The 22,181-nt window shown below is 39.6% G+C and overlaps 2 protein-coding genes across 3 annotated transcripts; one reads left to right on the top strand and one right to left on the bottom strand.

Annotated features, from left to right (window-relative positions):
* Nucleotides 1-664: 664 nt before the first annotated feature.
* Nucleotides 665-7,621, bottom strand: LOC129370256 (kelch repeat and BTB domain-containing protein 12-like). Of its 2 annotated transcripts, none has more exons than XM_055046100.1 (10): nt 7,516-7,621; nt 5,990-6,190; nt 5,657-5,841; nt 5,428-5,560; nt 5,117-5,350; nt 4,636-4,994; nt 3,221-3,494; nt 2,403-2,550; nt 1,683-1,880; nt 665-1,541 (listed from the first exon to the last, which is right to left on the bottom strand). In XM_055046100.1, the coding sequence occupies exons 2-10, from the start codon at nt 6,158-6,160 to the stop codon at nt 1,393-1,395; spliced, it is 1,851 nt and encodes a 616-aa protein (XP_054902075.1). In that variant the 5' UTR covers nt 6,161-6,190; nt 7,516-7,621; the 3' UTR covers nt 665-1,392. The 2 variants fall into 2 exon arrangements, with proteins under 2 accessions (XP_054902075.1, XP_054902076.1); XM_055046101.1 differs by having other exon boundaries at nt 5,990-6,187.
* A 4,615-nt stretch (nt 7,622-12,236) lies between these two features.
* On the top strand, nt 12,237-22,177 carry LOC129370254 (solute carrier family 26 member 6-like). The gene is made up of 19 exons (XM_055046098.1): nt 12,237-12,433; nt 12,922-13,061; nt 13,254-13,364; nt 13,467-13,639; nt 13,729-13,893; nt 14,087-14,239; nt 14,448-14,530; nt 14,846-14,993; nt 16,524-16,637; nt 16,789-16,866; nt 17,900-17,995; nt 18,079-18,185; nt 18,295-18,364; nt 18,883-18,975; nt 19,094-19,204; nt 19,276-19,548; nt 19,622-19,676; nt 20,045-20,175; nt 20,291-22,177. The coding sequence occupies exons 1-19, from the start codon at nt 12,294-12,296 to the stop codon at nt 20,315-20,317; spliced, it is 2,268 nt and encodes a 755-aa protein (XP_054902073.1). The 5' UTR covers nt 12,237-12,293; the 3' UTR covers nt 20,318-22,177.
* The last annotated feature ends 4 nt before the right edge of the window (nt 22,178-22,181 follow it).

The raw sequence follows: 22,181 nt of genomic DNA, 5'->3' as shown, positions 1-22,181 counted from the left end.
CTTTTTCTTTTAAAACATAAAAGTAGCAGGAATACTGATGTTCAAAGCAGGCAGCTGAAAAAAAGTTAACTGAATTTGCTTGAATTTGTTTTTTTATTTTGTAAATGGTTTGTCGTGGTCACAGCTTCAAGCCAGGCGACTGAAACAAACCATCTTGTGCCACTGAGTTATGTCTCTGTAAAAGTAATGTATGCAGACTTAAACTTGCATATCAAGCTTTTATTTACGATTCAAAATGACAAAGTATATATGTACATATAAGAACAATTCCAACATAAAAACTAACAGTATTAACTTTTAAATGTTTATTAGCTGGAGGGGAAAGGGAAAAGGTTTAAAGCATAAAAACCCCAAGAGTATTTGCATCTGTCACAGTCAACAGCACAGTTTATCTTTAAATGACCAGTTTTCCTTTTATATCATTAAAAACTATAAATTAGACGCATTTCTTTATTATTATCTACAATAGGATCCAAACTTAGCAGTAGTTTGGGTGAAAATATTTTATACAGTTAAAGGTATTTCGCCTTTAAAAACTCTAGGAATCTTATCAAAGTTCACAGCCACAGGGACTTTTTATCACTGGGTTTATCAGCAGGAGAATAACCCATAAAACTTGATCAAATCAACACCAAAAAACTTGATCAAATCAACACCAAAATGATCATTCTGTCAACAAAACTTTATTCATTCCCTGAACATCACAGTTCAAAGACCCACATCCCAAACAGAAAGGACCCAGGCTTCTGGAAAAACTGTGCAAAAAGTAATGGTCAAAAACACCACTCTCTGTGAAATCGTATGGAAAAATAAAAAGTGCTGTCTATTTGTCAAAAATGGTAGTGCAAAGTTTTAATAGTACAGCGCTGATACACAGTTCATTTCACTGAATGTGTAATCTGAATTTCAAGATGAGCTTTCTATAAAAGCATGTTACTGCATAAATTTTTTTTTACACATCTTAATAAACATTTTTACATGTCTTTTCCAGGGTAGCTATCAAGCTTGGAGTGCACTTTATACAACAATGTCAGGAAGTTTATCCTTTAAGATGTTCATGTCAAATAAGTTTTAAAAAGGCTTTTTTGTGCTTATAAGTTTTAGACAGTTTTTGTAAAAGAAACAAACAAAAACAAAACTATTCTATAAGCCTTTCTTAAAAGCTATTTAATGAAAGTCATCCATTTCATCAAGCAGCAAAATGATTCATATAAACTAAATGCACACAAGCCTATTTCATTCAGTCTTGTTTTGAGACGTCTGACATGTGGGAGTGAAGTATTTATGTCAGAATGAAGCTTTGTGAGAATGGCCACTCGTTGCAGTCACCCCCCACGCACACATATCAGGCCCTTGCATTGTTTCTCAGAGAGTCATGAGGAGGTGCTTGAGTCAGGGTGTCAGGAGGTCCCGAGGGTTGAGGTTAGCCACCAGACAAACATCATAGCTGTCGTGCATCGCTGCTCGTCTCTCCACAACCGTCCACACACAGTCTGCAGGGTCCAACTCCAAAATCTCCTTGGTGATGATCTCATGACGACCTGCAGTAAATGTATGATGATGACTGACCCAAAGTCTAATTTGCAGAAGCAATGTTTCATTCGTCATCTTGCATTCCTTTATTCTGATGCATCCAAAATGCAGCTTGAAAACCGTATATAGGAACAGGAAGTGTCACTCACCAACCCCTTTGTAGTATCCACAGAGGTAGAGCTTTCCTTCTACCGTTCCTATGTTGGAGGCGTTGGTTCGAAGCGAAAGCAGGGCTGTGGGGAGTGTTGGACCCGGCCTCCAGCTGTCTGCATCTGGGCTGTAAATTTCTACAGAGCTGAGACAGCGCCGTGATTGTCCACAGTCCTCACCTTCGCATCCTATACCGCCTGTAAACACACGGGCAAAAAAATTTTCCGTTCAGAAAACTTAAGATAAACTTCATATTCCTTTGCCCAGCTGCATTTTCACTCTTTCCATTGACCAGTTTTTTGGGTTAGTTGTGTCTATTTTCTTCAGCAGAGCCAGTGAGCTATTGTAACAAATAGAAATGTGTGCTCTGTTTGTTTTTCTTCTCCATATAAATAAAGTCACAGTGAGGACGGAGCAACAGAGGTCATTGCTATCGAAAGCTTTCCTTTTTATTGCTCTTTTCTTCCAAATAGTATTCCTGGCCCAGTGAGCCTAAGTTAAGCTTCTAACTTCTTCATTTATATTTGTATTGTCTCTTTATTTCTTATGTTATAAAAAGTTCTCCATGCTAGATTTTGTGTTTTGCCAAGTCTCATTCAGGACTGGGCCACTGACACGCAAACTTCAGACCCGTTTATAACAAAAAGTGCCTTAAAATAATTTTTTTATGCAAATTGTTGCTATATAAATGAACTAAACCGATAGTCCCAGAGTCTCACCTAATATGTAGATTTCTCCGTTGAGTACAGCTGTGCCGCAGCGGTACCTGGAGTATTTCATCCTGGCACACTCTGACCACCTGTCTTTGCTCGGGTCAAATCGAAACGCTCTGTTACTCAGCTTGTCAGGCTCATCGTCTGGCTGGTCCTGAGGAACGGGAGAGAAGACGGGTAGTTCAAAGACAGGAAAACAGGAAACTCATTTAGAAATCAAAGGGGCTTTTGTTCAATTACAGATAAGACTTTAATCTATGCTTGAATTTAATCAGCTAAGAGATGGACAGAGCTTTTTTAAAGCCTTCGTTGTTTCTACCAGAAGGGGGCGCCAAAGCGTTTTCATAAGCATGAAGATTAATGAAAAGAATAAGATCAAATGTTCTGATGACAGTGTAAATAAACAGGTAAGTAATTAAATACATGGATAAGTAATTGGTTTCTTTATTCCTATTTATTTATGAATTTATTTACTTATTTCCACATTTATTTCTGCCTATCCTTTTTCCGTTTTTTTTGTTCATTTGTACTTATTTGTTCCTGATTCATGGGACATATGAATACAAAAAATGGAAAAATGATAGGCAGAAATAAATGTGGAAACAAGCAAATAAATAAAAAAAATAAAGAAATGTATAAACAAGCAAATATAAATAGGAAAAAAAAGAATCCAACTATTGACTTATTTAATCTATTTCGGGTGAAATGGCTCTCCATATGGTTTAGGATTTTTCTTTTAGTTGTCCCAAGCCTACACGAGGCATCGCTTTCCCTTCAGACACATGATTACATGCACCTCCAGCACATTGTACTTCCTCCTGTACCTGTGGGGTCCAGCCGCCCAGCACGTAGAGACCCTCCTTCAGGCTCACAGTGCAGTGGCAGGCCAAAGCAAGTGGTAAAGGTGCGAAGCTGAGCCAGCTGCCTCCTCTCTTCAGTGACCATCTGTCCACACTGTCCGTTATGACGTAGTGATTACGCACTTTCATCTGACCGCCAATGAGGTACAGAGCATCTCCGACCAACCCCAAGGCATACATGTCTCTGAAGGGTGCAGAGCAGAGCTTCACCCAGATTTTCTCTTCAGAATTACTGTATCTGAAACATAAACAGGCAGCGCAGAAATTTAAAGCAGCAACATTTTTGAAATGTCTCATTTTTCACACACAGTACCTTGAGAAGAATTCATACTCCTTTTCCCCAATTAGTATCTTTACATTGACACAAATCAATAGCACACACATTTTGAGGAGGACAGAGGTGATCCATGGATTCCAAATTTACGTTGTAATAAAAACATGGAAGGTGTTTCTATACAGCTTTCCTGAACTCCATCAAATTCTTTGATCCAGGTGTCTACCAGCGTTGAGCATCTGGATATTCATCGCTGTCTCTCAAACTCAGTCACGAGAGCATGTGAGTATTTTATATTCGCTGTGGCTACGCACCTGCCCTAAATGAGTGAGTGATTATCAGGCTTCTACAGATAGATGTTGGAGGCATGCAGAGGAGTTAATGCAATTACTTGAATCAGTTGTGGTGGAGTGGGGATATGTCTAAAACATGCAGTCCACTGGGCTCAGAGGACCAGGGTTGGGAACTTCTGTCCTAAATGGCTTGCAGCAAAATGCAAATATGATGTGTGTATCGTTGCTATTATTTCAACAACAGGGATGCTTTTTTTATGGCAGTCTTCCATTAAGACCAGGTTTGTGGAATACATGATTAAATTTGTCTTAGCGGTTCTTCAGTTCCTCCAGAGTTGTCATGGACTTCTTGCCTGTTTCTAGGAAAAATGCTGACCTTGTCAATCTGTCAGCTTGGGCAGGTATTTTATATTCTTTCCATTTTCAGAGGGATTTAAAAGCCAAACCCTGCTGAAAACGCTGACCACAAGATTTCCCCTACACTTTGTACTGTGTTCCTTAGTATTCGCTGTGGTATTTGTTTTCTAAGCACCCATAATAACTAAAAAGAAAGATGAACACATGCTCAGCACCTTTTTTTAGTATTGTTTCATCACATTCACAAAATGATGGCCTAAATAGTTTTTGCCGAAAGATAATTTTTGGGGGGGTTAAAAAAATCACCACCTCTTGCAAAACAAATCACTTTTGGCAAAAAAAAAAAAAAAAAAACATCACATAGCTCATTATTTTAGGAGAGTGACAATTTGGAAAAGTTTGCAGTCGTAACAAGTTCAAAAAATATAAATGCTTTTTCAAGGAATAGTCCTAACTTGTAGATGTCCAGCCTCTTCCTCCTGTGTTGATCCTCGGCCTCTACAGCCACCAGTATGCTGCTGTCCCGGGTCACTGCTCCTGCTGTGACCTGGCCCTGACCGCCATAGTCTCTCAGCGGAGACGGGATGTAGTAGGTCTTTCTACCAAGGGGTGCAAAGCAAAAACTTTGGTCAGCAAGTCCTCCACGTCTCGCTGGCACACCCTCTGTGTTCACTCCACCCAAGCAGAGCAGCAAATCTGTTGTCTCCATGCCATATCGAAGAGGTGGACGAGGTGGAGCGGACGTCTCACAGAGACTCGAGGTCTGCAGGGCAGCATCGATCATGCCAAAGCACTCTGCATCCCGCAGCAGTACCTAGGACGTTCATTTCTACGTTAAAAGAAAACATCTGCACATTGTACCTAATAATGTTTTGACATTTTTGGGTTATGACTAGTGACCTCATTATTTGGTCATTTTCTCCAATCCCATCTCACCGGGTTCCTCCTCCTCGCTTTCCGGAGGAATCCAGGATCCACCAGCTCTAGTCGCACTCGCCGGAGCAACTCCACAGCCTGGGTTTCGCTCTGAGAGTTGCTCCTGTGCCTCTCAACCCACCGCAGCACCAACTCGAGCACAAGTTCCTCCTGTGATATGTTGAGGTCATCCGATCCCAGGAGAGTCCCAAGACGCTGGGAATCAAGGTCCAGCACTTCTTCTTCCTCACAAACCTTGAAAGATGCAGAAAATAAATATTTTTTTCTTATAAGGCTCTAGTTGAAAGAAAATTTGACAGCAATAGCTCCACCTGGGTAAAGTGTTGACAGATGTATTTCAAAGCACAGTCAGCCAGATCAATAGCACCAAGATCTCTGGCCCAATAGTACAGCCCAACACAGTTTGAGGCATCCATGTGGGCCTCCATGTGGCTCTGACACAACCTAAAAAAAGGCATTGTGGGAAGTAAAAGCCTTTTAGCTCCTGTACAACAGTCGCTGGTTCTTGGAAATTCACCCAAACCGAGATTATTATCCCACCTAAAAGCTCCATCCACATGGAGCAGGAAGGCAGCAGCAGCAGCAACTCCCTGGATGTTGTCGTTACAAAGCGGGAGTTCAGCCGAATACATGTACTTCAGCAGCAGTTCAAGGCTCTGTGCAGCTGTGTCTCTGAGGGGCACCTCTCCTCCTCGAGTTTCCTTCAGACCACATGTAAACATAGCCTGCAACCAAACAATCACTCAGTTTCAATAGACTAGATGTCAGCTTCAAACTGTTTTGCCAAACACAGGCTGACACGTCTTGTGTTGTCCTTTGAAATCTTTAAAATCTGCTCTCTACAGAGTGGCATTTTTGTTGTTGTTGTTTTACCTGGAAGTAAGGGCTGAATGCAGACAGAACCACCTTGTGGCATGGGAAGGAAATGCCCTCTGCAAGAAGGATGACGTCAGTGAGCTCTTCAGCTGCTCTCATTCTGGCGAGCTGCCTGAGCAGAAATGACCCATGCTGTTCCTGAGCAGACGGCTGCACCTCGCTCTCCATGGACACTTGTTTTAGATGACTGCACCACTGCTGTCAGTTTGGAGATACGAACGTGACATTTTATGCAAAACGTGTCGAAGTAAAAAGGGGATGAAGATTCACACTTATTCCCAAATCTTGCTTTATTCCTCTGTTGATTCAAAGCAGCTACAAGATAAAGTCCATCTCTTCCAGGGGCATGCACAGACAATTCAACATGAAGAACATAATGAGAAGCGCCGTTTGCAAAAACATTTCTTTCCCCCATTTTTGCAAGGTCAGTGCACGGGTTACACTGTTCTTACAGAGGAATAATAATAATAATAATTAGTTGGGCAGTGATGGACTGTAAGAAGACTTTCTGTCTTCTGCAGAAAATGTTTTTCTTCTCCTGCTGGGAATAATTAAATTTTCTGATTGCAATGCTTAATATGTGATGTCATAGGGGTTTGGGTCCTAAGACTGAGTTTTAAGTCTTTAATTTGGAAGAAAAGTGATTTAAGAATCATCAAGATGTAATGTGAAGGTCTTCAATAAAATTCGCTTGTTATAGCTTGCCAGAATAATATGTTTTGTTTGTTTTGAAAAGGGAAAACGTAATGGGAAATGTTACCTTTAAATTCAGCATTTTCTTATATAAATTTAACAGTTGATCACTAAGTGAAACAGAGCCGGGCGTCTGCTGGATGTCAACAAAGCGGTGTAGCTCGGAGCCTTGCTCCAACTGTTGGAATGCGAAGGTCATCCTGAAAAAATGGGAGGAAGATGTGTGGTTTCGATGCAGAGTTGTAAATGTGTGTGGGCTGCCTGCAAGCAGCCAGAGCTCTTGGGAAGACTGCTGGTAGTGCAGCTCTCTTTGTTCTAGCAAGCTTAATGAAAGTCTCACAGAAAAAGAATCTAAAATCTCAGGAAAGAAAAACGTCATCATGTACTTAAGAGAAAGTTCCTCAACGCTGGGAGCATAAATAGTCCATGCAGTTCCTGAGCAGCATGGACCTCGATCTCCATAGAGGCTCGATGTAAATGTCTTCACCATTTCTGTCAGTTCCGGGGTAAAAAAAAAACTTGTGATTTTATGCCTAGTTTGTCAAAGGCAAAAGGGAAAAGAGATCGAAACTCATTCCAAGTTTCACTTTATTCTTCTGTTAATTTTAAAACAGTTGAAACAAATGCATTGAGATTTATTTCTCAAATTCGTACAAAGTGCAGCTGTGACAGAAAATAATACGAGCGCCTGATAAATCCCTTCAAGACTATTTCCTCCTAAATATACAGTAGACAGTCAATGAGAAGGTTAAACATTCACAAGTCCCTTCCAGGGGAAAAACACACTGAAGAATGCTTTTAACAAACTTAAGAAGCAAAAATAGTTTTACCTGTTTCCTAAAATCAAGGGGTTTCTCAACGTAGATCTCATAAATTGTCACATTACAAGCTGCGTATCAAGGCTTGTTTGTGAAGGTGTGCTGCACTTGTGCTCTGTGCTATTTACAGCTTGGGAAGGCATAGCAGTCAACAACAAGCTCATAGATGAAGTGAGTTTAAAATAGATCAGCCACCGCCAGCAGAGCCGTAGCTGAGTTTACATTTACAGCTACGCTACTTCTCATTCTAACATCAATGCTTCATTTGAATTTGAATGTCTACAGCAATACAAGTCTCTTGTTTTCAAGATCAGAAACTCTGGGCCATATATGTCCTCAGACTCTTGAATGAAGCCATGGGAGGTTTTGACATAAAGATTTTCACTTACACATTTACAGGGTGTCATAGTGCAGCAGACATCCTGTCAGACATCACGTAGCTGTTATAATGAAGAACAGTCAGTCACTGTTTATTGAACCGAATTGGGTTTATTGTTGTATCAGCGTAAACAACTGATGCTATCGGTCAAAGCAGATTTATTTATCACATAGGTCTTTCCTTTTCATGTCATTCATGGATGAAGTCACATCTGTCATGTGGCTTCATGTGGCGGGAGGAGTGTCTCTGTCTTCTCGACAGGTTAATGGAGGTGACATGAATTTCCACACAGTCTCATTACAGGCTGACTATTTGCTAACAGTGTTTTCATGCACAGTTGAGCATGCCATTTTCCACAACCACAAGGAGCAAAGTTTGTACTATGAAATAGTGAGTGGCGTGCATAGACATTTGCTCCATGGTCAAACTTCTTCCAACCTGTGGGCATTCGGACCTTTGAACGCAGGTTTCACTCATGCAGGCCTCAGTTTACACTTGTTGTGAGTACACAAACTTTGGTCCAAAGATCTTTGCCTGTCAACAATGACAAGGCAAGATTTGATTTTTATTGCACATCTGAAAGTTCTGTCGGTCTGTCGAAAGGAAGCATCCTGAAAGTTTGATGGCTCTGCAGAGTTGTTTCACTCATCCCACCTGGTTTCTATCCAGACCATGGATCTGTCATCCAGGACCAAAATGCAAGCCTGCATGTTGAGGGTCGAACCAACACTTAAAAGAAAAAGAAGGCAATCTTATGGTAGACAAACAAGAATAAAGTTATCATGATTATGAAATGGAGCACAAAAATCTGATTATGACAATGTGGCCTTTGGTACACAGGCGCAAAACAATGGCAAAGAGACAATGAATTAGGGATCCTGGTCTAACATAAAATGAACAAAATGCTAACAAAACATCAACTATATAATTAATTTCAGTTTAATTATATAGTTCATACTCAAAACAAATGTCATCTCAAGGTACGTCACAAGAAATTCATTCCACCTCATCATGCATACCTGATCAGGAATGAAGTTGTGGAGAATTAAAGCAATATCTAAAACTTTATTAATCTTACAAGACTCTGTTCAATCCATCAAGAACAAAGAGTACAACTCCCAACCTACCAAAATACAACCAGTTTACCAAAAACTGAGAGGCCAAACACAGAAGGCCTGAACCAGCAAGCACATGATAACTGGAGCAGCAGAAATCTACAGTTCAGATGGGATAAAGTTTACAGGACATTTATCAGATGTGCATTCCACAATTCAAGAGACAAGAAATAAGTCAATTCTGGCGGAAAGTTATCAGTACTCTCATTGCCAGTTTTCCAGAATCTTCATAGTTTGAAAAGCAAAGCTCGAAGAATGTGATTTGGTCAGATAAGACCACATTTAACTTTTTGGCCTACATGAAAAATAATATGCAAGGCTGTAAACACAACTTTCTTTTATGGCTTTGTGTCATAAAAAGGGTTGATTTTCTAATGTGACAAAATATAAAACTTTAGAATCACACAGTATGTTCACCATCTATTTACAAAAAAAACATTTTGAGCTTCAAGTTAGGAAAAACTGAGACAACTGATTTAACTTGGCTTTCAGTTGTACATTAGAAGCTGGAAGCAGCCCAAAGGTGAGAGAAAACTTTCATAATGGTGCAGACACTTCAAACTCAAAATAACAGAGATGTTTGAAGAATGTTGGTGTTTGATCAGCCTTGACTTAGGTGAAGATTGAGCAAACAGAAACATCAGTGTGACTTAGCTTACGCTGACTAGGTTTGAGAGGAATTTGCAAATTAGCAACGTAAACATAAATAACATTTTCAAGAAAAAGATTGGAAATGCAATTTTTTGATGCAACCAAATTATTATTTTAGGTTTATTGCTTTCAGCATTTTTCTATTATAATCTTCTTAAAATGAGGTCACGCATTAACATCAAACATACTGAGATCTGGAGGAACAACTCAACATTTTCAGATGTCTGACTTTGTCTTTGCATAACTGTCCCTTGATTCAATGTCCTCTCATTCAAAACAAGCTGTTCTTTCAGCTGTGCTTGGTCATCAAAATGTTCCTGGGTTTTAAAATAACACATTTACATGTGTGTGTGCGTGTGCGTGTGTGTGTGTGTGTGTGTGTGTGTGTGTGTGTGTGTGTATGGGTGTGTGTGTGTGTGTGTGTGTGCGTGCGTGTGTGTGTGTGTGTGGGGGGGGCTGTGTGTGTGCGTGTTTGACAGGGCCCGTGGTTAATATGTCGAAGAATGTTGCATTTAACACTGATCCATTGGAAGTTCTTGTTTTTTCTTAAGTGCAATTTCCTCATGTGGTTCAACTCTTCCTTCACTTGAGAGCTCAGTAAAGTTTTAGTAGTAGTCTCAGAATAAAAGACAAAATGACTCAAAATGTAGAAATGTAAATGCATCATGGTGTCTAAGACAAATAAGATCAATAAATTATATCAATAATAAAACCGTTTTTTTCTGATTCTGTTTGCAAAAAAATAAATAAATAAAGCAACAAATTTTAACTTTGATTTTAACAAAATGTCTCCTTTTTGTTTTTTCTCACAAGACGTATTATCCAGACATGTATGGTAGTTATCGACATTGAACATCAGCCTGACAACCAAAATTAATCTCAATAAAAAAGTAATATAGACATTCATCTCCGCTGAGTTAAACCTACATACTTTTCAAGTAGTTTTTTTTAGCAGTGTGCGTCAACAATTGTGCTAGCTGTTAATATTATAAACTGACCCTCAAATGAAAACAAATTTACATAAGCTAAGTGCAAAAATCTGCAAAGAAATTCAATCATTTTATTCTTAAATTTAACAATATGTCCATCATCATATATCTTTTCTATTCTGAATTTTAAGGCTAAAGACAGAGTTGACACTTACTTTAAAAGTTTTATGCAAGAGATTGAGTAAGCTGATTGCAAAATTAGTTGTGATTTTATCTTAACATCGCTAAATATCTGTGCAAAGATAAACCCTGGCAAGTAAAAGGTTTTGGCAAGGAGAATGAGTAAAGAATCTGTTAAACTCAACGAACCCAAGACAAGTTCACAAACTGTGAGATTTTTCCAAAGTCTCTTTCAGTTTCCAAGCTACTGTACTTTGAAAAAAAAAAAGTTTTTTTTACGGCTATTTTAATTTTTCCCCCCACTTCTCCCATTAAACATAAAAATAACTTTGAAACGAAGTACTGAATGTTCAAGGAATCGACTCATACGTTTTAAGATATGTTGGCTGCATTTTGCTCAACATGGAAAACAAAATCACAACAGTAATCCAGTGGGTCATCTGTTATCTTCCATCAGAGCGAATGTTCTTTGTTCATAAAATTCAGGATGTCATAAAGATACGATTTCGATAAAACTCATTCATACACACAAACAACGATGGATGCTTGCAGAACACAAAAGACAGGTATATATGTGTTTGTTTGCTTAAGCGAATATCAGCAGTGCTGGCTCTAGACCAAATTTAAGAGGTAGGCCACTGTGCAGACAGTGTTTTCCACGGGGACACAAAGCAAAACTGTGAAACAAAACAAAACAAACAACAAAAACCTGCTTATTATATTAAGCAAGTTCAGTGGTTCCCAAAGATTTTCTGCCTCCCCCTATGGATTACAATAAAATCAACTGGGCACACACATCGTTCAACCAGACATAAACCTATACACATATTTTGTTTTCAAACTCCACTGACGATTATTTCACACTTCAGGTTGCAAGAAAACACACTACAAACCATCTTTACAGTGAAAAACGGTTGTGTGTCTGTTTTTCTTTTTCTTTTCATTCATCCTGCAATGGCACTGCACCACCCCACCCCCACTCCCTGACCCCACACACACTTTGGGAACCACTGACCAAGCCAAAGAACTTCCTAGGGCTCTGCGGTGTAAATGTTTCAGACCCTCAAGCTAGCAGATGAAAACTGTGATCCTTTCTCAAACGACTGAAGCTAAAAATGCAACACTTTAATTTTTAATTCAAGATGAAATAGGTCCAAAATATCAAGTAGTTAGGGTTTCTGTGCCAGTGCATATCATCATATGTAATTGATTTAGCAATTACAGTAGATGGGCTAACATCTTCAGTAGACGGGCCAACATCAGGGGGCATTGGCCTGTATTAACTCCTGTCCAGATCTGAGAATCAGGGATGGTGTCTCTTCTGAAGACAGGAGAAAACCAGTCACTCCCACACACTGGTGCAGATTCTCATTCTCAGTCACTCCCTCAGTTTTAAAGAAAGCAAGCGCTGTTACTCAGTACTGAAGTCTGGTTACACCTGACACATCTCTTCCACTCACAGACACCCTTGAGCAGAGAGCAGGAGCCTTAAGCAGACACAGGTTTTATACAGGTTTTACTCGACCGGACAAAGACATGGAGGATAGATACACAACTTTTGGGGAGTACGTCGTCCACCGGGAAGTCCTGGATGAGTCCCGCCTGGATGTGGTGGCCCAAAAAGGGACATGGTCCACCAAACCAACCGTTGGTGAACGGATGAAAGACATGCTGAGGTAAAACCAAAGAAGAGAAGAAATGTGAGGGTGGAGGCGCTGCTGATAAATGACAAAAAAAAAGGAGACAGAAATATGCTCTTCAAATCTGGTTTTATTTGCCTGTGCATTAATTTGCGTTGAAGTGATTCATTGATGTAGAACAACTCATAAATAGACAGAATCAGAAGAAAAGGTATTGCTATAGTTTTCTGAAAAAATGACAAAAAAAGTGAAATATTGTGAAATATTTAGCAACATATGTCAAGCTCGTGTGTGCTTTGGTTGGAGATGCTCTTGCAATGTAATAAGAACAGCAGTGGTTTTATCCCAATCTCTACTTTATCTCAAGGTCAGCTGATAAGCCTGTCAGGAGGTGTCTCATTTGACTGTGCACATTCATATGAACAACTTCTTGTTGGTTAATAAAGACAAATAACCTGAAAACAAAACACTGAGAAATGTTTTTCTTCTTTCTGCTTTTTGGTTTGGTTGTTTGTTTTCTGCAGGTGCTCCTCGTCTCAAGTGAAGGACGTACTGCTGACCAGGATTCCCATTCTCTCCTGGCTGCCAAAATACCCATTTCGAGAAAATATCGTGGGTGATGTGATGTCTGGCTGCAGCGTGGGAATCATACATCTGCCACAGGGTTTGTATTTATGCAAACTGAGTTCTGAGTTTTTTGGTTTATTTGTTAAAAACTAACTATGTGAAATTTAGGGAGGTGGGGGTTGAGCACTGATGCTTCGCTTTTAATGGGAAGACAATGGGGCAACCAAAGTAACAAAGCAGTTGCAGTCTTTAACTGCATTTCTTTTTTTTTTTTTTTTTGCTACATAAGGTATGGCATATGCTCTCCTGGCCTCTTTGCGCCCCGTGTTGGGACTTTACACCTCCCTCTACCCGGTGCTGGTCTACTGCATCTTTGGCACCTCCAGGCACATCTCTATTGGTGAGAGGAAACATCTAACTGAGGAGTCATCATTGACCCTCCTTTGTCTTCTACAGTGGAAAGATTTTCTACATGTTGAAGGTTTTTTTTGTGTGTGTCCAGGTACATTTGCTGTGATCAGTATCATGGTTGGCAGTGTGATAGAGAGGCTTGCACCTAACAGTAACTTTATTGTGAACGGCACCAATGGGTCCGGGATTGTGAACTTGACTGCAAGGGACTCATACAGAGCACAGGTAGCGTGTTCTCTCACAGTCTTGACTGGAATCTTTCAGGTGAGTCTTTATGTTAACGTTCCCTCTGATCTCATCACCGTGGGTGAGTTGCCTGAAGAATCATCTTTCCGTTATTTTTTCTTTGGAAGATCCTGCTGGGCTTGGTAAAGTTTGATTTCATTGTGACGTACCTCTCTGAGCCACTAATTCGAGGCTACACCACAGCATCGGCGTGCCATGTGTGCATCTCTCAGCTCAAATACGTGTTTGGAGTCAGCCCAGCTCACTTCACTGGCCCATTCTCCATTGTTTATGTGAGTATCTGAGAAAAAATGAAGAAATTCCAAGTTTTTTTCTCTTCCCTTTCTTTCAAGTCAAAGTTGCAGCTGGCGCTTCTATTAATTTCAAGCCATTAATCCCAGAATGGATGTCAACATGGCAACAGTCATCACATTAAGATTTCCTGCAGGGATGTACTTCCTACTTTTACTGCTCCCTTCCACACAGACTGTGGTGGATGTTTGCAGACTTCTTCCTCAGGCGAGGGTCCCGGAGCTGGTGATCAGCCTCGTGGCTTTTTCCGTTCTCTTCAGCGTCAAACAACTCAATGACTGCTTCAGACAGAAGATATCATTACCAATCCCTATAGAGCTTGTAGTTGTGAGTACTTTGCTTTCTCGCTTTCATTTTCACTTTATTGCTTGCTGTTTCTCTTCAAATTCCACTAGGGGGTAGTATAACCCTAAACTTGGACTGAGTGAAGAATGGTTGTAGCTTTCCTAAAAGACTGTTGTATTTGTGTCCAAAGTAATGATTTACTCAGTCCTCATTTTAAACTAGCATCCTGTTTGCCATTACTTTCCATCAGATCATCACAGCAACAGTCATAACCTACTTTTGTGGACTCGCCAGTGAATATTCAATTGATGTGATTGGAGAGATTCCCAGTGGGTGAGTTCACACGTCTGGCTTTAAAATGTGGAGGATTTTTTTTTTTTATTTTTTGGCTAAACAAAAAGAAAAATAAAGTAGATGGGCAGGTGAACACACAGAGAAATTGAAATAATATCAAATTTCTGGAGTACACGAGGGGTTTCTGGTGAAACCTGGTGAAGAGACCCTGAACATTTTCCCTAAAAAGTCAAATAATAAGAAAAACAAATACATGTGGGTTATTTTATTGTTTTTGTTTTTATTTAGAAATCAACAGTCAATTATTGAATCTGCTTTTTATTAAAGCTATACAAAACATTTGTCTTTCCTCAGTCTCAAGCCCCCTCGTACTCCTGACGTCACACTCTTCTCAAAGATATCCAGCGATGCTTTCGCTGTGGCCATCGTTGGCTTCGCCATCAGCATTTCACTGGGCAAAACGTTTGCCCTCAAACATGGCTACAAGGTGGACAGCAATCAGGTGAGGAGGTCACACCCTCAAGCAGCTGACAGTTCAACTGAGGTTGAATCACTGCTCTGAATTTAGAGTTTGTTGCCTGATCACTCACAGTTGTTAGAGACAGTCACACTTGTGGAAAAAGTGACTGATCAGGCCTCAACCTGACCACAAAGACAGGAATAACTCCGCTGCTGAACAGTCTCTTGCGAAACTTGCCATGCATGCCATGTTACTAAACTCTTTATTTTACAAACCAATACAAAGCATAATTTGCAGAAGGACAATCATAAATGATTTTGAAAGCCTGTTAGAAATAAAAGTCTGAAACTGTGACATGAATTTGGGTTCAGCACCCTGACTCAATGCAGTGTAGGACCAGGTTTCACTCTATCAATTGTGACTCAGTTGTGACTCTTAAATGTGTTTTGAGTTAACATATTTTAGTTTTTTTATTTTAGTTTTATTTATATAAGAAAAAGAAAAAATTAGAGGTATTAATCTGGATTGCAGAGGAGCCGAATCAGTCATCTTTAAATCCTCATTTCTGCTGCACAAAAAATTCTTCATCTAACCAGCTGAGGGACATTAAATCTTCTATAGGACCCAGACCCTGCTGTCTGTTTAGATCCACTTATGAATTTTATTTGAGACTGAACATTTAAATCTCAAAAATGTCTTTTTATCTGTACCAACTCACATTTACATTATTTCATTTTTGCCTCTGGAAGTTAGATCATGAAGAATCTACATGTGGAATACAACAGTGGATAAATGCTGGTTCACCTTTATGATAAATCATATTTCAGAACGCCTTTACATGATAAATGTTCCAAATTATCTGCAAGGAAATTGAGTTTGTGGTTTCAATTAGTTTAAATGAACCAGAACAAATGAGTTTTGATAGAATGTTAGACAGAAGTTGCATTAGATAAAATGGAGAAAAAACAAGTTTTTTTTACTGTTTGCTAATAACATAATCCAAATGCCAAACCATTTGGCATTTGTATTGCACCTACTTAACACTGTTAAGTAGGTGATTAAATAGTGTTATTTTTTGTTACAAAGAAAATGATCGTATTGCATCAATTTACTGTAGACATCTGTATTGTTCCATCAAAGCAAGTTGTCTCCAAGACCGTTTAGTCATTATTATATATCTAACATGCACTATGATGCATGTTGGGTCTCTGAATCTTCCGCTGTGGAGAGAAATGGATTTTAGCACTCAGAAGCTCTAAATGGACTTGCTAAATGTTTCATGCTCAACAAGCGTTACGTGATCAAATGTCTTAAACATTTCTCCTGGCAGCTGATCTCATAGTGCAGTAGGCAGACCAAGACATGTGAACAAACAGAACATTTTTGTCCAGAAAAGTTACTAAATCTGTGGGCATGCAGTTCATGAAAACAAATTAAAGGCCTCTCAGCAAACCACTGAAAAATGTAATCATATTAGCTCTGAAAATCATTTATATTTCGACCAGTAGGAAAGGTAATTAACATTTCACTGATGTGTCTTTTTTTTTCCTGTTGCTGCTTTTCTTTTTCAAGGAGCTGGTGTCTCTCGGTCTCTGTAACACCGTCGGTGGTATGTTCCGGTGTTACGTTGTGACGTCCTCATTGTCTCGAAGTCTCGTACAGGAGAGCACCGGCGGCAGAACTCAAGTAAAACAAATTTTTATGTGATCACATCGCAAAAGCAAAGGAAAATGAAATAGGAACTCTGCCGTAGAATTCAGCTCCAGTCAGACGTTTGGTTGAAACTTCTGTACATTTTGCAGATTAACATTTTGCCCTGGTGTTTGTCTTTTGTCAGATTGCTGGGATGGTCTCCTCCGTTATTGTGCTCATTGCAGTTTTGAAAATTGGCTCCTTGTTTGAAGATCTCCCCAAGGTAGCACCGTTTCCCTTCTTCTCTCACTCACAGTGGTTTCTGGTATAGATAAAACAGCTTTTTGCATGTTTCTCTAAGATGGAGGGTCATTTCACTGTTTTTAAATACTCCGAACTGAACCTAATCGTCAGTGCAGATCGGTCATCACAACATTCTGGGAATGAGATAAACGTTCAAACAGAAACTTTGAAACACGTCAAACATCGACTGAATTATTCTAAACATCACTATTCGTTTCAACACTGTTTTGGTTTGTAAAACCTAAGGACTAAATTTGATTTTAAAGCCCACCAATAATCACTGCAATCCCTCTGAAATTAAATTCAATTGAATACTTTTTATCGTCTCACAGCGTTTTAAGTTTTGTTGCAAGTCATATCATCCGCGCATCATCAAAGACTTGTTGTGGATGGTGATGCTGTGGTCAGTCAGGATCTCCTGTAGAAGTCAGCTTTGCAACAAATCTTAACACGCCTCTGACTAAAGACTGCTGCCATCACAGCCTCATGACTGTCATGACTTGCTGAAAGTTCAGTATTCAAACAACACAGATGATGTTCTGCAGTAATATGTCCTGGATGACACCGTCAGTCGAAGGCAAACTCTGCTAATCAACTTCATTTCCTTCTCTTTCTTGTCTTTGGTTCTGCTCTGCATCGATGAAACATCCTTTTCAACTCCTCTGGTATTCTTGGTTGTAGTTCAGGTATTTTGAGTTTTTGAGATGCGGATCAGTTTCCTCGAGTTGTGAAAACAATACCTTGTTGGCATGGCGACACATCATAAGAAATGCCCAAAAGTAAAAACAACAAAAAAAGTAGGAGCAAAAAAAAAATAAAAAAATTCTTCCAACTGCATAGTATCAAAAACCAAAGGGAATAAATACCACAATCAAAAATCTTTTGAACTAATGTCTACAAAAAGAACAAATCAGACAAACATGACAGAGATACTCTAACACGCTGCCAACATGAGCTGAGTTCATACCCAGTAAAGCCGGGGATTTTGTCTGAATTCATCTGTGTTTCCTCAGGCGGTTTTATCCACAATCGTGTTTGTGAATTTGAGAGGAATGTTCAAGCAGTTTATGGACATTCCCATGCTGTGGAAGACCAACAAGGTTGACTTGGTGAGTCTTTTTCATCCAGTTCAAATTAAATACAGTCTGTGGAACTGCTGACACGTCTGACTGCTGGTGTCGTTGCCACACAGCTTGTTTGGATGGTCACATACATAAGCACCATCCTCCTCAATCTGGACTTGGGTCTGGCTGTCTCCATCGGCTTCTCCATGCTCACGATCATCATCAAAACCCAACGGTAACAACACACCTTTGATCATACTTACTGACAATGATTGCACTTTGGTCTAATTAGTCAAAGGATGCAGGGCAGCTTGTCTTAATCATATAATTGCTACTCGTTTCAGACCCAGGTACTCAATCTTGGGCAATGTACCAGGCACAGAGCTGTATCTGGACATAGATGCCTACAAAGAGGTAACATTATTGCTCCAAAACAAATCATCTAAGTTTTATTCAGTTGTAATATTTCTGTATCGGATGTTGCAATATCAATTTTATTGCTGGTTTTGCAAAGGTTGAGCATCTTCTCAGAAACAATGAGAAACCTTGTTCACCGGCCACTTGAGTTATTTTACTGTGAATAGTTCTGCATTGCTTTTGTGTTTTCTCATTAAAGCATACTTCTAAACTATACTTGACTCTGATAAGTCACTGAACAATAGTGGCACAAATCTGAACATTAGCATCTCTACAAAAAGTTAGCTCAGTGGCACTGCAGTCGACCTTTTTCAAAACTGGAGAAAGGTCGACTGCTCTCTCCAGGCTGGAGGGAGAGTCTTTGTCTGAAACTTTCAGAGTTCAGCTGCAAAAATGAGAGTTCTGCCTTGATGTGTCATGATGAAGAAGGAGCTAAACAAAACACGAATCTTTCAACTTACGGTTCAGAGAAATTTATGACTGAGTTGCTTTTGTCTATTATTGCATCCATGTAGGCCAAAGAGATCCCAGGAATAAAAATCTTCCACTCATCAGCCACTATCAATTTCACAAATGCTGATATGTACTTGGAGTCCCTGCAAGAGAAGGTGTGTGCAATACTCTCTCTTTCTGCTGGTAACATTAGCCTCTATGGCTTCATTATTTCTCTCTCTTGCCTCACTTTCTTTTTCTTTGTCTTAATTATGACACACAAACCCTCTGTAGAGTGGAATCGACATAGGAAAGCTGCAAACTGAGAAGAAGAAACAAGAAGCCAAGCAGAGGCGTGAACAAGAAAGACTGAAAAAAAGAGAACGGAATGAAGCAAAGAGAAATGTATGCACGCTGCAAGTACACTGGCGCTGGCTGATATTTTTGTAGTGATTACTCTTTTCCTTTTTCGACAGAGGCTAAATAAGAATACGGACAACCAGAATGGTGTGGTTTTGAGCATGCCAGGGACAGCTTCAGACATCTCTGGCAAAGGTCAAATCAACTGGGGTTATTCCGACAAAGTCACATCCGACTCTGATTCAGACTCATATGAGGTCATCACTGTGGATTCAAATGAAGGTGAAGATGGGAGGAAGAGTAACTATAGATCTGGGACTCACAGCATCATTCTGGATGTCACATTGACCAGCTCTATGGACACAGTTGCTGTGAAGACACTGAAAAATGTACGTCCGCATCTGGATTTCCTGGTTAGGTGAAGATCAGCAAACGATGAATCAAGTTTTGTTCTTGTTTCAGATTTTCAGGGACTTTGGGGATGTCGGTGTGGCCATCTATCTAGCCGGCTGTCAAGGTAAAGCCACCCGCAGACAAAACAGAGACAGAAGTGAGGTGAATACAAAATCCAGGCATTAGGTTTTGATAGTGAATGCATCAAGGTCTCAGCCTGTGAGGCGCCACATGGTTCCGGATGGAGCATAAAAGTCAAGCAGAAATATGTCAGGATGATATGCGTTGCCTATGATGGTCAGCTGAATTGCTGTAATTGTTCTTGAGAAAAGTACAACAAAATTCAGCTCTCATCTAATCAGTGGATTAAAAGCGACAGCAAAAACAACAACAAAAAAACCCATAAAAACAGAGGAATAAATAACACACATAAATACAAGCAGTCTCTTAAAGTCATCAACTCTGCTCTGTCTTTATGCGCTGCACACACAGCCTGTGTGGTGGAACAGATGGAAAGGGCAAACTTCTTCTCCGAGTCCGTCCCCAAGAGCCGTTTGTTCGTGTCGGTTCATGATGCCGTCCTTCACATGTTCAAGAAGCGGGGACAGGAGGACAACGGTACTGTGAGTAAATCACACTGCAGTGGCATTAAATGATAGCATTTTACTACACATAAATGTTCTTTTTTTTTTTTTTCCTTTCTTTTTTTTTTCCCCAAGTCTATTTTTCTTATTTCAGGCTCTTTCTTGTGATACCCAAATGTGACCAGGAGGGGTCGCATTTTTCTTCTTTTTTTTTTTTCCCCCAATCCACGCAATCTTCGACCTCTCCTCCCCCTTTGCGTGTTTCGCCGCTCCCCATTGGTCGCCGCTGTCTTCGTTCAACCGGGAGAGAACGCGCCGCCTTGACATGGCGCCCGGTTGCCAGGGAAACACGGGGATCTGTTGCCTCGGCGACCAGCTTTTTATGATATGGTATAACGAGATGGCCAGGATTACGTCACTGCGGCTCTCTCGCCGTGCGGAGTGTGTGGAGTGTTTGAGATGGCGGCGGGTGGGGGATGAGTGGGAGAATGCAGCGCGGGACTAATGAGAGAGAGTCTGTATTTATGGCATCCATGAGAGGGAGCAGAGAACGACCTTCCGGCAAGAGGGGAAACTTTTGCAAAGGAAAGCAAAATATCTGCCGGTCATTTGTGGCTGATGTGACTTTGTTGTTGCATTCAAACGCGGGGGGACAGCTTTAATCAAACAGATGGATGCACTTATATCTTACTCACAAGTCAGAGAAGTCATAACTTTCAACTGCTCATGTTGAGCTTGCAAAGAGTTCAACAGCATGTAAGTTAGAATAGAATGGAATAGATGATTCTGGCCTTTTCTCATGTTTTCCTATTTATTTTTTGAAGATGTTTGTTGGGTGCAATTGCAGGCTTAGCCTCCTTTTAAAATACTGGTGCACTGATCAGACAAGCAAAACAACATTACTTCCTTGTCACACCCGTGAGATGAATGATCAACTTGCAGAAATCTGTAATAAGTCACAGATTTCTTCTTTTTTTTTTTTTGTCTTTTCCTTCAGCTTCTGAAGGATAGAAATGACTGTTCTGGATCTGTGAGCAGGCAGTGTCTAACTTGCAGTTGTTTCAGTGTGGATTTCCTGTCATGTCTGTATGGTGTGTTTATATAGACACCGACCTCCAAACTAAATATTCATGGACATATTTTTAATTGACATATTTAAAGTGAAATAATACATATTTAGTTAGTCAAAAAAAAAAAAAAAAAAAAACGTAGAAAATAGCATTTTTGTAATTCCATGGATACCTCTTCAAAACATGCATTTTTGAAGAGGAACAGCTAATTTTTACTTTCCTCACTTTTGGTCAAGTTTAGCAACATTTTATCACTTAAACTCAAAATCCATTTTTTTGTAAACATGATAACAAGTGCACTTTTGAAAGTTTTTATGTTTTTCACTAACAATCATTTCTGTCTTTTCAATGAAAGGTTTAAATGCAATTTTTTTTTCTCTAACAATATCACTTGGATTTGTCATTTTTTAATATAATTTATGTAATAGGTATGAATAATAACAAATTTATTGTGTCATCCGCAAGTAAACTGATGGAAAAAAGCCACCGATCCATAAAATATACCTGAATAGATTTATTTCAGTACTCACAAATTCTGGAGAATGTTTCATTGTATAAATATTTTTGTTGAAAGCATTAAGAGATATTTTTAGTAAGAGTTTGTTTAAATAACTTAATTTTCTGTTGCCACATTAAAGCAAAACTTTGTATTCCATGGAAACATTGCTTCTTAGAACATGTGTTCTGCCCTCTTAGATTTTAGACGGCAGAAGAAAATTAGAGAACTCAATGGTGCAGCTTCTGAAGGAAAATACCAACCTTGTTAAACCGGTAGACGCCCGAGAAAATGACATGTTTGGCATTGCAGGGCTAATATTCCACTGAACTCCACTTCCAAATTACCCCAAATGTCAATGACCTCAGACATTTGAGGTAACTGAACCAAGAAGTTGTTTTTTCCTGTATTTTGTGTGTATATATTGTACATTTTAGTGAATGAAAACAAGGAAATAAAACCCCTTAAAAACACAGCAC

Source organism: Poeciliopsis prolifica, unplaced genomic scaffold, assembly GCF_027474105.1.
Source record: "Poeciliopsis prolifica strain line A6 unplaced genomic scaffold, Auburn_PproV2 SCAFFOLD023, whole genome shotgun sequence".
Taxonomy (NCBI): Eukaryota; Metazoa; Chordata; class Actinopteri; order Cyprinodontiformes; family Poeciliidae; genus Poeciliopsis; species Poeciliopsis prolifica.
The sequence above is the reverse complement of the archived record's forward strand: the minus strand, read 5'-3'. Positions and strand labels throughout refer to the sequence as shown.

What these genes read in the sequence shown, in the direction of transcription:
- LOC129370256 (XM_055046100.1), bottom strand. Translation starts at nt 6,160, where the DNA reads ATGGAGAGCGAGGTGCAGCCGTCTGCTCAGGAACAGCATGGGTCATTT. An exon ending in AAGAGGCTGGACATCTACAA is followed by an intron (nt 3,495 to 4,635) that starts GTTAGGACTATT and finishes TTTATGTTTCAG; the next exon opens with ATACAGTAATTCTGAAGAGA. An exon ending in TGGATACTACAAAGGGGTTG is followed by an intron (nt 1,542 to 1,682) that starts GTGAGTGACACT and finishes CATTTACTGCAG; the next exon opens with GTCGTCATGAGATCATCACC.
- LOC129370254 (XM_055046098.1), top strand. Translation starts at nt 12,294, where the DNA reads ATGGAGGATAGATACACAACTTTTGGGGAGTACGTCGTCCACCGGGAA. An exon ending in AGACCAACAAGGTTGACTTG is followed by an intron (nt 17,996 to 18,078) that starts GTGAGTCTTTTT and finishes GTTGCCACACAG; the next exon opens with CTTGTTTGGATGGTCACATA. An exon ending in CTATCTAGCCGGCTGTCAAG is followed by an intron (nt 19,677 to 20,044) that starts GTAAAGCCACCC and finishes CTGCACACACAG; the next exon opens with CCTGTGTGGTGGAACAGATG.